Genomic DNA, 13,615 nt, shown 5'->3' on the forward strand with positions numbered 1-13,615 from the left:
CATGTCCTTGAAAAGAGCTTAAATGTCCTCCTTTGCCTGTGAACTGGCCACTGGGGGGCAGCGCAGAGCCTTCTTGTAATTAATAAATTATATGCAATAAATTATACGCAATAAAGATTTAAATTTTATAAGTAGCATAGTGTATAACCACATGAAATAAATATATGAGCGCTTTTATTTTATTTTTTTTATATCCTACATTTTTTTTCTTGGATGTCCTTCAATTTAGGGTGCCTTGTCCTCTTTTGTGGTTATGACATCAGGTCACCCTGGGCTGCTCAGTGGTTGAGCAGGCTACACTTCTCATTCAGGAAGGGGGAGGGACTTTTTTGAGCTCAGAGCCTGAGCCCCTCTGGGTGCTCCTTTGTGTAATACTCTGAGTCCCCCCCCCCCAACTCCCTTGCAGAGGGGGCTGCAGAGTGGGATTGCAGAGGGGGCTGGCCAAACGTCAGGATTTCAGGTCGAGGCTCCTTCCCTGCAAACAGCCCCCAACAGGCTCCAGGAGGAGATCCAGGAGAAGCATCCCACTTCCAAGGGGACTTCTGATGAGACCCACCATGTTTGGGGTCTCTTGGGGAGGGCTGTGGGGTGGGGCAATCTCCTTTGCATGGGACTGACAGCAGCAGAAGTCTCAGTGCCTCTGGAAGGGAGGGGCTTCCTTGGGGTTCTGGTTCAATCAACGGCTTAAACAGTCATTTGAGGCTGGAAAGGGTTAATATCTGGCTTCAGGGGGACGTGTTTCTCCAAATGAGGTGCTAATTACGCCCCTGGCTTGCCAAAGCAGGAGGCCGCAGCCCTGTTGACATCACATCAGTGATCCCAAGTCGTTTCCAGGAGGGAAAGCGCCTCCTGCAGACCCAAAGGGGGAAAACGAAAGTGACTCCGATTTCCCTGTGCCAGGAGCCATGGCAGCCCCTGGGCACATGCAGGATCTCTGCGACGAAGCCACCTGTCCCCGTTGCCAGGGCTATTTCACAGATCCAGTGAGCATCGTGGAGTGTGGGTACAACTTATGCCAAGCCTGCCTGACCCAGAGCTCTTGCCCCCAGGACAGAGGAACAGCCCAGCCGAGGACCTTCATCCCAAACAGGGCACTGAAAAACGTGGTGGAAATAGCCAAGAAGCTCCGTCTTTGGGGGCAAGGGGGCGCCAGAGATGAGGAGAGAGTTTGCGAGAAGCACCAGGCGCCCCTGAAGCTCTTCTGTAAGGACCACCAAGCCCCCATCTGTGAGGTGTGTGTCACATCCAAGGAGCATGAAAGTCACAAGGTGATTCCTCAGGAGGAGGCTTTCCAGGAGTACAAGGTAGGAAAGGGCTGAGGATCACGATGGGGGGGGAGAGAGAAGGGGCAGAGCTGCAGGAGCACCCCTATTGAAGAGCAGAAGTTGGACCTTTAATGCCTGATCTTTGGACCAAACTGGATCACACACCTCCACAAGTGGGAGGCTGGATGGTTCAAAATCCACATGGGTTCAGTCAGACCAAAAGTGCATGCTTGATTTTGTGCAATATGCGATATGTACAATGCACAGTATGATTTAGCACATGATGCCATGCCTCAGATGCCTGCGACAGCATGCCACATGCTGCCCCCCTTACCTAAAACAGCAGATTCACCATACCACTAGCTATTAAATGAAACCTACCTGAAGATTCACTTAGGCACATTCAATATGCATAACTGTTTAACACTGCCTTGTCCAACACATGTAAGTCGCTGTCGAGCTTGATGCCCATTGGTCTGCCATTTCCCACAAATGAATGACAAGCTGGTGCTGTGCCCCTCCAAATGGGGCAGGCAAAAATGACACACCCACTCCTGCCCCTGGCTAATGGCTGCTGGAAACAGAATGTTGTGCTCATTGGAGATGAGTGAGGTGCCCCAAGCCACAAACTGAATGCAAGACAGTGCTGGGGACTGAACCCCAGGAGTCTTTCCAGGAGACCATTCTCAGTGCTACCCAGGGGTTGCTTTCCCACTGTCAGTAACATCCTGTGCAATTTCCTCTACAGATCTATGGCACTTTGGAGTTCTGTCTTCCACCTGAGACAAAATTACTGGCAATAATAATAATAATAATAATAATAATAATTAATAATAAAAACTTTATTTTTATCCCGCCCTTCTCCCTAACTGGACCCAGTTCAAGTGTGTCCGCTTTTACATTGTTATGAGATTTTCCAGGCTCGCATAACTCATTCATAAATGTTTCATTGCCCTGAAATGTGCACATTTGTTTTTTGGGCTGTAGCATCGTCCTTTGCCTTAATGTGGGAGTGGGGTGGGATAATTGTGAGTGGTTGCTTTAAGGAAAAAAAATAAATAAACATGTTATGTGCACTTGACTGACACTGGTGACCATTTTTAATCTATGTTTTAAGACAGCCCCCTGGTAAGAAATTATTGACTCAAACATTAGAATTAATACCCTGGGGATAAATCAATGTGAGTCTAGCAACTCTGCCCTGCCAGTGGGTTCTGTCCACTTCGGCATATGATATGAAGGGGAAGAAATGGAAGCAGTGACAGAGTTTATCTGCTTGGGCTCCAAGATCACTGCAGACGGAGATTGCAGCCATGAAATTAAAAGATGCTTGCTTCTTGGGAGGAAAGCTATGGTAAGCCTAGATAGGGCCCAATCCTATCCAATTTTCCAGTGCCGGTGCTGCAATGCCAATGGGGTATGCACTGCTTCCTGTGCTGGGGAGGCAGTCACAGGGACCTCCTCAAGATATGGGAACATTTGTTCCCTTACCTTGGGGCTGCATTGCAGCTGCACCAGTACTGGAAAGTTGGATAGGATCGGGCCCTTAATTAAAAGCCAGGACATCACCTTGTCGACAAAGGTCCGTATTGTCAATGCTATAGTTTTCCCAGGTGTAATGTATGGCTGTGAGAGCTGGACCAGAAGGAGGGCTGAGTGCCATAGAATAGATGCTTTTAAATTATGGTGTTGGAGAAGACTTTTGAGAGTCCTCTGGGATTGCAAGGAGATCAAATGAGTCAATTCTACAGGAAATCAACCCTGCCTGTTCAGTGGAAGGACAGCTGCTGAAGCTGAAGCTAAAATACTTTGATCATCTCATGAGAAAGGAGGACTCCTTAGAAAAGACCCTGATGCTGGGAAAAAATGAAGGGAAAAGGAGAAGGGGACTGCAGAAGATGAGATGGTTAGACAGTGTCACTGAGGCAATGAACAGAATTTGGACAAACTCTGGAAGTTAGCGGTAGACAGGGGGGCCTGGCGCACTGTGGTTCATGGGGTCATGAAGAGTTGGACATGACTAAACAACTGAACAACAGGGAAGCTGCTGAAACTGAAGGAAGCTTTAGAGAGGGGTGAGGTTGGGGTGTGTTCTACCCTATCTCAGAGAGATTTAAACTTGGGCTATCTGCTGCTATGGTAGAAATTCTGAAAGTGTAAAATAAAGACCTCAAAGGATGGGGGGGGGGAGAAAAATATTGGAAAATGGGGCAGGGAGGTAACTCCTTGTCCAGTTTGCTTGATCCTATCTGTCTGTCACTTAGAGCCCAATCCTATGCAAAGTAATATCTATTATATTTAAAGGGGCTACCTCCCAGGTAAATTTGGATAGGATTGCAGCCTTAGCTTTCATGCATGCGTGTGCGTGCGTGCGTGTGTGTGTGTGTGTGTGTGTGTGTGTGTGTGTGTGTGTGTGTGTGAGAGAGAGAGAGAGAGAGAGAGAGAGAGAGAATATCCATAATCTCTCCAAAGGAATTAAACTTGAACTTTCATTTCTCACCAGGATCAGTTCTGTAGCAGGCTGAAAACCCTGATGGCTGAAAGAGAAAAAATCCTGAAATATAAAGCAGAAGCAGAAAAAGAAAGCCAAGACCTGCTGGTAATTGTCACGATTGTTGGGCAGTTCAAAGATACATGAACCTATTTCTGGAGGCAGAGAGTAGTAAATGCAAGATTCCAAAGGCAGCTCTGCTCCTCTAGTGGCTGGAATGGTCTGATGCGTGGCCAGTCTGAAAGGGGGCCCTTTGAGATCTTTGGGAAACTCTTTCATGTCTAAATGTTGATGTGAAATGTCAGAAAAGTCCTTTCTAGCACATCCTAGTTCTTGGTGTCACAAAGACTGACTCCGTCCTTTGGTCTGACATTCATTTTTTCCTATCTTCTTGCTGCAGAACCAAACAGAAGAAGGCAGAGAGAAGACCATGGCTGAGTTTCGACACATGCACCAGTTTCTAGAAGAACAGGAGAAAAGATTCCTGGACCAAATAGGACTGGTGGAGAAGGAGATTGCTAGAAGAAGAGACGAGCACCTGACCAGCCTCTCCAGGGAAGCCTCATCTCTGGAAAATATCATCTGGGAGATGGAGGAGAAGCGTCAGCAACCAGCCAGTGAGTTCCTGCAGGTAAGGTCTGACCTGCTGAGCTCTAGTGACCACCTTGTCTGCCACATTCTGCACTAACTGCAGTTTGCAGCCAGAGCTGCAAGCCACAACCTCCCCAGCCACAACCACAACCTGGTAATCTAGGAGCAGCTGTGGATCCAGAAGGACTCTCAGCTGCACACCTCTTCCTGCAGAGGAAGTGCCACCCTATTCAGAAAAGGCTGATAAGCCAACACCAGCTTTGGGAGTTTCCTGATCAAGAGGAGCTCTTTCTCCTTACTCAGCTCAACTCAGCAGTTTACTGGAAGGTAACTGAGGGCCAATTTCTATCTCACTTTCCAGCACTGATGCAGTCACATGCTGCATCCTGTAGTGGTGATGGACAGTTTTGGGGCCCTCCTCAAGGTAAGGGAACATCTGTTATCTTGCCTCGGGGCTGCACTGCAGCTGGATCAACACTGGAAAGTTGGATAGGATTGGGCTCTGGGAGTCTCGAACAGGAGGTGATCTCCTGCCTCTTTCCTCCAGTCTTGACCTGAAGGCAGAGGGAACCATTGTAGAAAGGACTACTGGGCAAAATAGTAGGGGATGGGAAGGGGGCTTGGATCTGTGAAATGTGCCTGGGGAGAAACTGAGTAAACATTTTGCAGTTTCCTAAGTAAAGACAAATTCATGCACAGCAGTTCAGGCAACTGGTAATTAGGGCTACCTAGAAGGAGTATGGTAAGGAAGAGAGTTTTGTGGTGTTACTTTTGGCAAAAATGTGTGCCAACTGAATACTGGAGGACCAGAAAGCTCCTCTATCCTGGGTCTGAAAAGACTGACAGCCCAATCCTATGCATGTCTACTCAGAAGTAAGTCCCATTAGAATCAATGGGGCTTACTCCCAGAAAGGTGTGGATAGGATTGGGCTGTGACTTGCCTATGATAGGCTCTGAGTTCTTTTATCTTTTCTTTTCAGGATGTTACAAGGACTTTTCAGAGGTACGTGGATCCCACTCATTTCCCTTCTTGCTTCCCGATGCTGGGAATAGCCTGTGAAGAACAGGGCATCTCTTTGGAACACTCAGTCTGCACATCCAGCAGGGCTGCCAGACCTCTGTCCCCTTCCTTCACCATGCATTGCCTACAAGTGCTTCTGTACCTATTGCATATTATATTCATTTGCATCAACATAGCTAGAGAAGCCTCCTCCCCAAAACACCCTCAGTCTGCCCTTGCCTCTGTCTCAAAGGCTTTCTGCTCTTCTCTGCTCCTCCACACCATTCTGTTGCTCCAGTCATTGATTTCAGATTGGATAGATTATGGGATAAGGCTTTTTCTTGCCATAGGTCTGGGCAGATGGGAGCGTTTCAGAATCCTGTGGCTTTTCCTCCTGAGCTGACCGGTAGAATCAGGGAATTCCATGATGTGAAATTCCTTCTGGAAGGTGTCATGAAGCAATTCCCAGGTAATGAAGAAAGATGTACAAAGATGTATATAATGGGAAGGTTTGGACAGGACTTGCCAAGGTGCAGAAGGGGCTGAAAGGAAGGGGGGAGACATTCCTAGAATAGTGTTCTTCAACCTTGAGGTCAGGAACACCAATGGGGATGAGATGGACTCTTGATCTAGTACATCAGTACTACAGAGTACAACTCTGATGTTCTCAAAGGGATGTCAAAGCCTTCACATAGGCTACCACCACTTATGGGTTCTTCCTAAGTTATTCCCCCAGCTTATAAGAGAAGTTTCTTTGATGTTCCCTCTGATTTTTCAGGGAGGTGTGCAGGTCTGGTGGGGAGGACAGTCCTGGAGGTCATGTGGAGGGGTCTACTCAGACCTGCCCTAGTGAATTCGCTGGTGCAGGTCTGTGTGGACCATGCCACAGTATCCAGTCTGAGAAGGGGTTAGGATTCAGTGGATGCCACTGAAACTTCCTGCTTTCTGGACTATATCTACCCCGTGCCTCCCCTGGCCCCTGTCACCACCTCATCCTGTCCTCCCCTATCCTATCCCATCTCCCCAACATACCTGCCTTGGCAGATCCAAGGGGGATCTGCTGAGATCTGCCGGAATCTTGCAATTCTGCCGGGGTGATTCTTCCTAACTGGGCTGTAAGTGGGTTTGTCTCTCACCCAATAGTAGACCTTACCAGATGCTCCCAAGCATTCTTGTGCTACATCTTAAACTTGGGATTGATTATGTTATGGGGTACCTGACCGGATGAGGAGGAACCATCTCATTCCATCCCCTCCTTCACCTAGACACCTAGACAGTGGGCATGGCTGCCCAACCAATGGGCGCAACTCTGACTCAAGAGGAAGTTTGGGTTAAGAGCTCTTATCTATGGGGTCAACCAGACTTAGGAGTACACATCCAGTCATGTGTGGCTGCTTGGGAGTGGCACTGCAAACAAAGAACCTCCAGAGGAATATCCCAGGGTCACAAGTGCCGCATCTTAGAGTCCAGGCAGTCCTAGAGGCTAGAGAGGCTACAGCTTTCCTAAGGGGCCGGGGGGGGGGTAGAAATGAGAAAAAGTAGGCAAAAAAGGAGGGAAAAATTGGACATTATCGCAGATGTATCTGCTGGCATTTCCCTTCTAGTGAAATATAACTCATGCGTGGATTGCTCTTGACTCACAGGAAGAAACCTCCCCCTAGTCACTCTTCACTGCTCCCATTTTGCCCCTTCCAGAAAGCTGGAAGTCTGGCAGGCTGGGGCAGGGTTAGTGTGCAGGATCCCTCTGTGCCCCTTGCAGATTTCATCTCTATGAAGAACTCACTTCTTCAAAGTAGGGCTGGAGTAGCTGCCTTCTTGTTACAAAAGGTGCTGGCGTGGGGGAATAATTAACAATCATTTCTCTCAGAAAGACATAGGCGGCCCAAGCATCTTCTAGATATAGTATGACCAGCAACAGAACATAAGAACAGCCCCACTGGATCAGGCCATAGGCCCATCTAGTCCAGCTTCCTCTATCTCACAGCAGCCCACCAAATGCCCCAAGGAGCACACCAGATAACAAGAGACCTCATTCTGGTGCCCTCCCTTGCATCTGGCATTCTGACATAGCCCATTTCTAAAATCAGGAGGTTGTACATACACATCATGACTTGTAACCCGTAATGGATTTTTCCTCCAGAAACTTGTCCAATCCCCTTTTAAAGGCGTCCAGGCCAGATGCCGTCACTGCATCCTGCGCCAAGGAGTTCCACAGACCAACCACATGCTGAGTAAAGAAATATTTTCTTGTCTGTCCTAACTCTCCCAACACTCAATTTTAGTGGATGTCCCCTGGTTCTGGTGTTATGTGAGAGTGTAAAGAGCATCCCTCTATCTACTCTATCCTTCCCATGCATAATTTTGTATGTTTCAATCATGTCCCCCTCAGGCGTCTCTTTTCTCGATTGAAGAGGCCCAAACGCCATAGCCTTTCCTCGTAAGGAAGGTGCCCCAGTCCTGTAATCATCTTAGTCGCTCTTTTTTGCACCTTTTCCACTATGTCCTTTTTGAAATGTGGTGACCAGAACTGGACGCAATACTCCAGGTGTGGCCTTACCATCGATTTGTACAACGGCATTATACGTAATATTAGCCGTTTTGTTCTCAATACCCTTCCTAATGATCCCAAGCATAGAATTGGCCTTCTTTATTCACATTGGGTCAACACTTTCATCGACCTGTCCACCACCACCCCAAGATCTCTCTCCTGATCTGTCATAGACAGCTCAGCATGATGTAGAGCATGATGATGATGATGATGATCTCTACAGCATGATGTAGAGAACCCAGCCCCCTCAAAACAAGAGACCAATGTTGCAATCCTATACAGACTTACCTGGGAAAAAGTTCCCTTGAATTCAGTGGGGTTTACTTTTGAGTAGGAAGGTGGACAGGCTGTTTGGTTGTTGTATGCACAGGTAGGAGTCTTGTCCTCCCCCTCTCCCTCCAAGACAAATGAGAGGAGCTGTTGGAGGAGCCTTTGGTTCTTTCCTCATAGCCACTAGCCAGCGCCACTGATATTTGGGTCCTGCCCCTCTGCTTTTTCTGCAGCTGTTGGTGCCCTTTTGAAGCCATCCTCATCGTACAGAGCAGGCACCAGCCAACATCCGGCCCCGGATGGCCAGCAACCAGCCCACAAGCGCAGCTTCAGGGCTTTTTTCAGCTTTGCTGGCTCAGTGGCCCAGCCAGCCTTTGGCAGCAGCACCACACAGGCACCCTTTGGAGAGAGCGGCCCTCTGGCATCCTTTGGTGCCAAAAGCGCCACCCCCCAGCCAGCGTTTGGAGCGACTACGTCCGTCTTCAACTTTGGAACTGCCACCACTTCTGCAGCATCAGGAGCCACCACCCAGTCAACAAGCGTTGATGCAGCCGCTATCTTTAGCGGCTCTGCTTCCTTTCAGTTCACCTTTAGGGCGCCCAACCAGCCAGAAGCACCAGACAGTGCCTTTGGCCTCCGTGCTGCTGTGGGTGGCAGGGCAAGAGGCCCTGCTGTGGGCTACAACTTTGGCAGTGGGCAGGGCAGGACAGCACCCCCCTTTGGCTCATCCTTGGCACAGCCCGCCTTGGGCAGCCAGAACCAGGGCAGCCCCTTCGCCTTCATCATCCCTGGCACGATGCCTGAGGGCAAGCCGGCCTTTGGAGGTGAGTTCTCTGGGAGCAGGTTTTGGGTGCCCAAGGGTGGGCACTTGCTCCATGCGGGTTGAGAGGGCCCTGCACCCCCTTTGCATCACCTGCTGGCGTTTCCAGGATGTTTTCCAATGCTGTAGACCTGTGGGCACCCAGGGTAGCAGGCTGGGCTGTTTCTAATAGTACTTTTTGCTATATAGAAAAAGAGGCCCTTTTCCTTTTGTGTGTGTTGGCAATATCTCAGAAAGATGTTCCAGCAGCCGAAAGTATCTGAACAGAAATATTTGAGAAAGAAAAGTCCACCTCTGAACAACCTGGTGTTGTTATCTGGTGTGCTCCCTGGGGCATTTGGTGGGCCACTGTGAGTTACAGGAAGCTGGACTAGATGAGCCTATGGCTTGATCCAGTGGGGCTGTTCTTACGTTCTTAACCGCTGCTGCTGCACGGATCTTTTTCGATGCAGTCTGCCCTGCTCCTCACTGTCATACTTCCATCCTCTTGCCACTACAGTGCACCCGGCCTAACGCCACCTTGCGTGGCTGAGGTTGCAGTCCTGTCCAAGCCTCCTTGGAAAAAGCCCCCTCAAACTCGGTGGGACTTTCACATGCACTGTACTGGGATGTGCTCAGAGTTTTGCTTGAGCATGTACCAGTACAGTACATATGACAGCATACTTACCCAGAAGTAAGTTCCACCACGTTTGAGGTTTCTTGGGGTGCCTGTACCATCTGCTTTCTCTGACCTGTATTGTAAGGCCCGAAAAGCGCTCACATGCTAATGTTGGCGTGTCCAAGTGAGCCACAGGCTGATATGACCTAAGTGAGGTTAGATAATATTTCATTCAATCTTTCTGGAGAGTGTCAGGCTCCACTCATAGTGGTTTTCTAGGTCTGAGAATTTGAGATGGGATATTGTGGTAGGTGCATCTGTTGCAATTATGATTCCTGTTTGAGGATTCTCTATTCCTGTGTTTAAACATGTCAATACGGGTGTTCCGGTTCTGAAAGTAGCCCTGAAAAAAGAAACAGAAATATGTGGAGGGAGGGTTGAGAAGTGCATGCTCTGAACAGATTTTCTGTCCTTTGTTTGTCACCCAGGAGCTCCCACACCCACCTTTGGGCAGGGTTTGCCTACCCCAGGAAGGGGCACAGCAGGCAGACCCCCTTCCTTCAGAACCCCCATCACCTCAGCCTTTGGATCTACTTCTGGTAAGAGCCTGAGATGTTGTGGAGGGCTTCAGTGACAACCCTCACAGACTACTCAGTGCTGAGGCTGGGCGGGAGATATCTTCCTGTCTCTTTGGCCCCACAGGGTGAACCCAAGTCTGTGCTGAAAAACACAGATGGCTTTTTAATCTACAGTTTGGACTATAGGTGTTCATCTTTAAACTGATTTTAAAATGTGAACTGTAGCACTGACTTTTTATGGAGCAACCAAAACTCGGGGATCAGGTTGCTGGATGTAGATGCAAGAGCAGAAGCAGTGAAAAGTCAGACAGAAATCATGAGACAGCAGGCAGATTGAGGGTGGAGAGTGCAGAGAGAGAGAGAGAGAGAGAGAGAGAGAGGCTGGTTCTACAAGCCTTCTCACTGCCGTTTTATTGTACTTTGCAACATTAGCAAGTTACATCCTGTTCCCAGATTGCGCCACATTAGAATTGCATACAGGGCTAGAACAATGGGTGCCTTTTCAAAGTGCCATATCAGCTATTTTCACACTGCGGCCTCCAGAACTTAGCACCCCTTTGGTGTGCCATGGGGGGGGGCAGGTTTTCCTGCTTGCCATATCCCCAAAGCCACCGTGCTCCTCTGCATAAGCACTAAAACACCACAGTGAACTTAATGCAAAGTCGAACTTGACCCACTCATGAGAGGATGCTTTTCTTCTTAGAGGGAGCTGTGCAAGAAGACACCTTCCTCAGGGCCAAATCCTATCTAATTTTCTAGCGCCGATGCAGCCGTGCCAATGGGTCATGCACTGCATCCTTTGGTGGAAGGGCAATCATGGAGGCTTCCTCTGGATAAGGGAACATTTGTTTCCTTTCCTCAGGGTTGGACAGTGGCTGCACTGGCACTGGAAAGTTGGATAGGATTGGACCCTCGGTCATCCTACAGCACAGTAGTTCAGTTCTAAGGCTCTGCTGATCCTGGAGGCCAGATGGGGGCTAGTAAGTCCTTATGGATACTGGAGTCTTGTCTCAGATCAGGATCAATGGAAGATGTGCCCCGGATTAATTGGTCAGCAGGCCTTCTTAATGCTTAAGAAAAGGTATCTCCTCCTCTGAGATTCAGGCAGGACAGAACGGAAAGCACCTCTTTTAAGACGATGCATGCAACATTAAAGTATGCTTTATCTTCAGAACATTTTACTCCACTGGTTCTCAAACTCTCTGGGAGTTGGAAGTCTAGAGTAAGTCTTTGTGGGGGCAGAGTGGGAAGCAGAGACGCAATCCCCAGGATTGCACTGCTGTGGGAGAAAGACAGGCTTTTTTTTAGCTTGCTGCCGGGGTCCAGGGTTGCGGGAAGCCCCATGGAGCATTCTCCAGGGCTCTCCGCAGCTTGTAGAATATTAAAAAAAATGATTGCAACCCAGTTCCCAGTTGCAATCGCTAAACTAGAAGTGGGTTGTGATCTTTTTTTTAACATTCTGCAAGCCTTGGGGAGCCCTGCAGAGCACTCTGTGGGACTCCCCACACCCCTGGATCTTGGTAAGTAAAGTTAAAAAGCAGCCCACTCTTTCCCCACAGCAGCACAATCCTAGGGATTGCATTGCTGCTTTCCCCTGCCTTGCTCCTTGTAAGGAAAAGGGCAGGAGTTTGTGACCCACAGTTTGAGAACCACCGTTTTATTCACGTAAATTTATACTGATATTGTCTGTTAATGGACAACCACAGAGGACCAAATGCGCTTGGGTTTCATCAATATAGGAAGAACAGCAGCAACAGAGGCTGGCGGAAGTACTTAAGGGGATTGCTTCTTCCTTCTGTGTCCCTCCAGGGTCAACAACTCCCACCTTCTGCATTGGGACAGGATCCTAGAAGAACAGCAGGGGCCTCGAGCGACAGCTGGTCCTAAGACATACCTGTGGACTTGGGCACCATTCTAAGCTTCTGAGGCCCAGTCTGGGCACATAAGGGAGGCTTTTTCCAGTGTCCATCCTCTGCAGGGTTAGCCTTGGAGTCTGTTTCTGTGAAATCCTCAGGAAGCAAACTTTTGGGTGGCATTTACTCCTCAAGTGGGAGAGTAGAAACAAAGTCCTTTTCACTTGGAACAGTCCAGGGCTGAGTCTGGATAAAATGTTGTACATCTTCCCTCCTCCCTCACAGACACCCATGGATCCATCTCTCCATCCCTTTTTTGGCTGCCAAGGGAGGTGGCGCGTGAGGGGAGTTGATTGGCTCAAAACCTCTTGCATGTGCCTTGTCTCCACCACACTTTTCCTCTCTCCTCTTCCCTGCCCCCTCCCCTTGCCAGTGCTGTGCACACTGGACCTTGCCACAGGGCTGGCCAGCGACCCTTGCTAGCTCTTGGAAGCCTTTATTTGTGAGATGCAATCATGTGCCACTGGCGCAAGCCCCAAGTCCAAGCCAAGGTCAAGCCCTCTCCCTTGGACAAGGTGCCCTTCCTGGAGTCCATCTGGCAAGTGGCTGCTTTTCCGGAGTTTCCTTGTTAAAACATGACTTGCTTTTGGATGTGGCTGCCAGCCTCATTAGCAAAGGACCACTTGGAAACCCTAGTGAGATGGGGGGGATGACCTCTCACCTCTCTGTTGCTGTTTCCATGAGGTTCTGACAAGGGAGAAGAGCTGCCACACATGGTGACGCCCCGAGGCACCCCTTCTCCTCCCATGTTGCTCACAGTATGGTAGTGCTTTTCCTTCTTTTGTGTGTGTGTGTGTGTGTGTGTGAATGGAGCTGAGAGGAAGAACTGACTGGTATGTGCAACAGCATGTGAGCAATGCCAGGCTTGGCTGTAAACATTTTGGGAAGGTGCTTCTCTCCAAGGGAGATGATCCCTGCCTAGTTGGGTGTGGATGGCGGTATTGTTGCAGTGCTACATGACTTGAGCAAGCCTGGTGTGAAAACTCTGACAGCCTCTCCCTGGCAGTTGCAATCCTGGCCCTTGTGCCGCCTGAGGCCAGGATCGCAAAATGCTGCCTTCCCCAGGCGCCCAGGAAGCATCACTTCTGGTTTTCTCTGGAAACCAGACGCGATGTTTTTAGGCCTTCTGAGAGCTGGTCAGGTTGTCCACGGCCTCCCTGGCCTTCGGAGCCTTCCGGAAGGCCTAAAAACATCAGTTCTGGTTTTCAGAGAAAACCGTTTGTGGCAGCAACCCCCAGTTGCTGGTGCCCTGGGGCATTTGCCCCCTTGTTCCCCCAGTGCTCCCTGGTTCTGCACACAGCAGCTGCAGAGGCAAGGTCTCTTCCCTTACTGCTCCGGAATATAATCTTGGGTGAAAAGGGAAAGGGTTTCGGATGCAGCCCTAGCTGAGCCTGTGCATGAGAGATGGTGGCAGCAATTGCCACTGCTACATTTCCGCCCTGGTGCACACGTGAGGCTCTCCTCTCTCTCCTCTTCCTCTCTCTCCCCCAGTCCTGGGAGGGAACATACAATGGCAGTGCATCAGAAGACTTCCCTCCCTG

The 13,615-nt window shown here is 49.4% G+C and overlaps 1 protein-coding gene across 1 annotated transcript; it reads left to right on the forward strand.

Annotated features, from left to right (window-relative positions):
• Nucleotides 1–874: 874 nt before the first annotated feature.
• LOC136639119 (tripartite motif-containing protein 10-like) lies at nucleotides 875–12,244 on the forward strand. Its single transcript, XM_066613137.1, has 8 exons — nucleotides 875–1,304; nucleotides 3,769–3,864; nucleotides 4,157–4,387; nucleotides 5,328–5,350; nucleotides 5,698–5,816; nucleotides 8,399–8,989; nucleotides 10,072–10,182; nucleotides 11,971–12,244. Exons 1-8 carry the CDS (start codon nucleotides 906–908, stop codon nucleotides 12,009–12,011), a joined length of 1,611 nt encoding a protein of 536 aa, XP_066469234.1. The 5' UTR covers nucleotides 875–905; the 3' UTR covers nucleotides 12,012–12,244.
• Nucleotides 12,245–13,615: the final 1,371 nt, after the last annotated feature.

The sequence above is a fragment of the Tiliqua scincoides genome, chromosome 2, assembly GCF_035046505.1.
Source record: "Tiliqua scincoides isolate rTilSci1 chromosome 2, rTilSci1.hap2, whole genome shotgun sequence".
In the NCBI taxonomy this organism is placed as follows: domain Eukaryota; kingdom Metazoa; phylum Chordata; class Lepidosauria; order Squamata; family Scincidae; genus Tiliqua; species Tiliqua scincoides.

Bases quoted from the DNA above. Each gene is read 5' to 3' on its own strand.
- LOC136639119 (XM_066613137.1), top strand. From the start codon at position 906: ATGGCAGCCCCTGGGCACATGCAGGATCTCTGCGACGAAGCCACCTGT. The intron at 1,305-3,768 runs GTAGGAAAGGGC...ATTTCTCACCAG, and splicing joins AGGCTTTCCAGGAGTACAAG to GATCAGTTCTGTAGCAGGCT. The intron at 10,183-11,970 runs GTAAGAGCCTGA...GTGTCCCTCCAG, and splicing joins AGCCTTTGGATCTACTTCTG to GGTCAACAACTCCCACCTTC.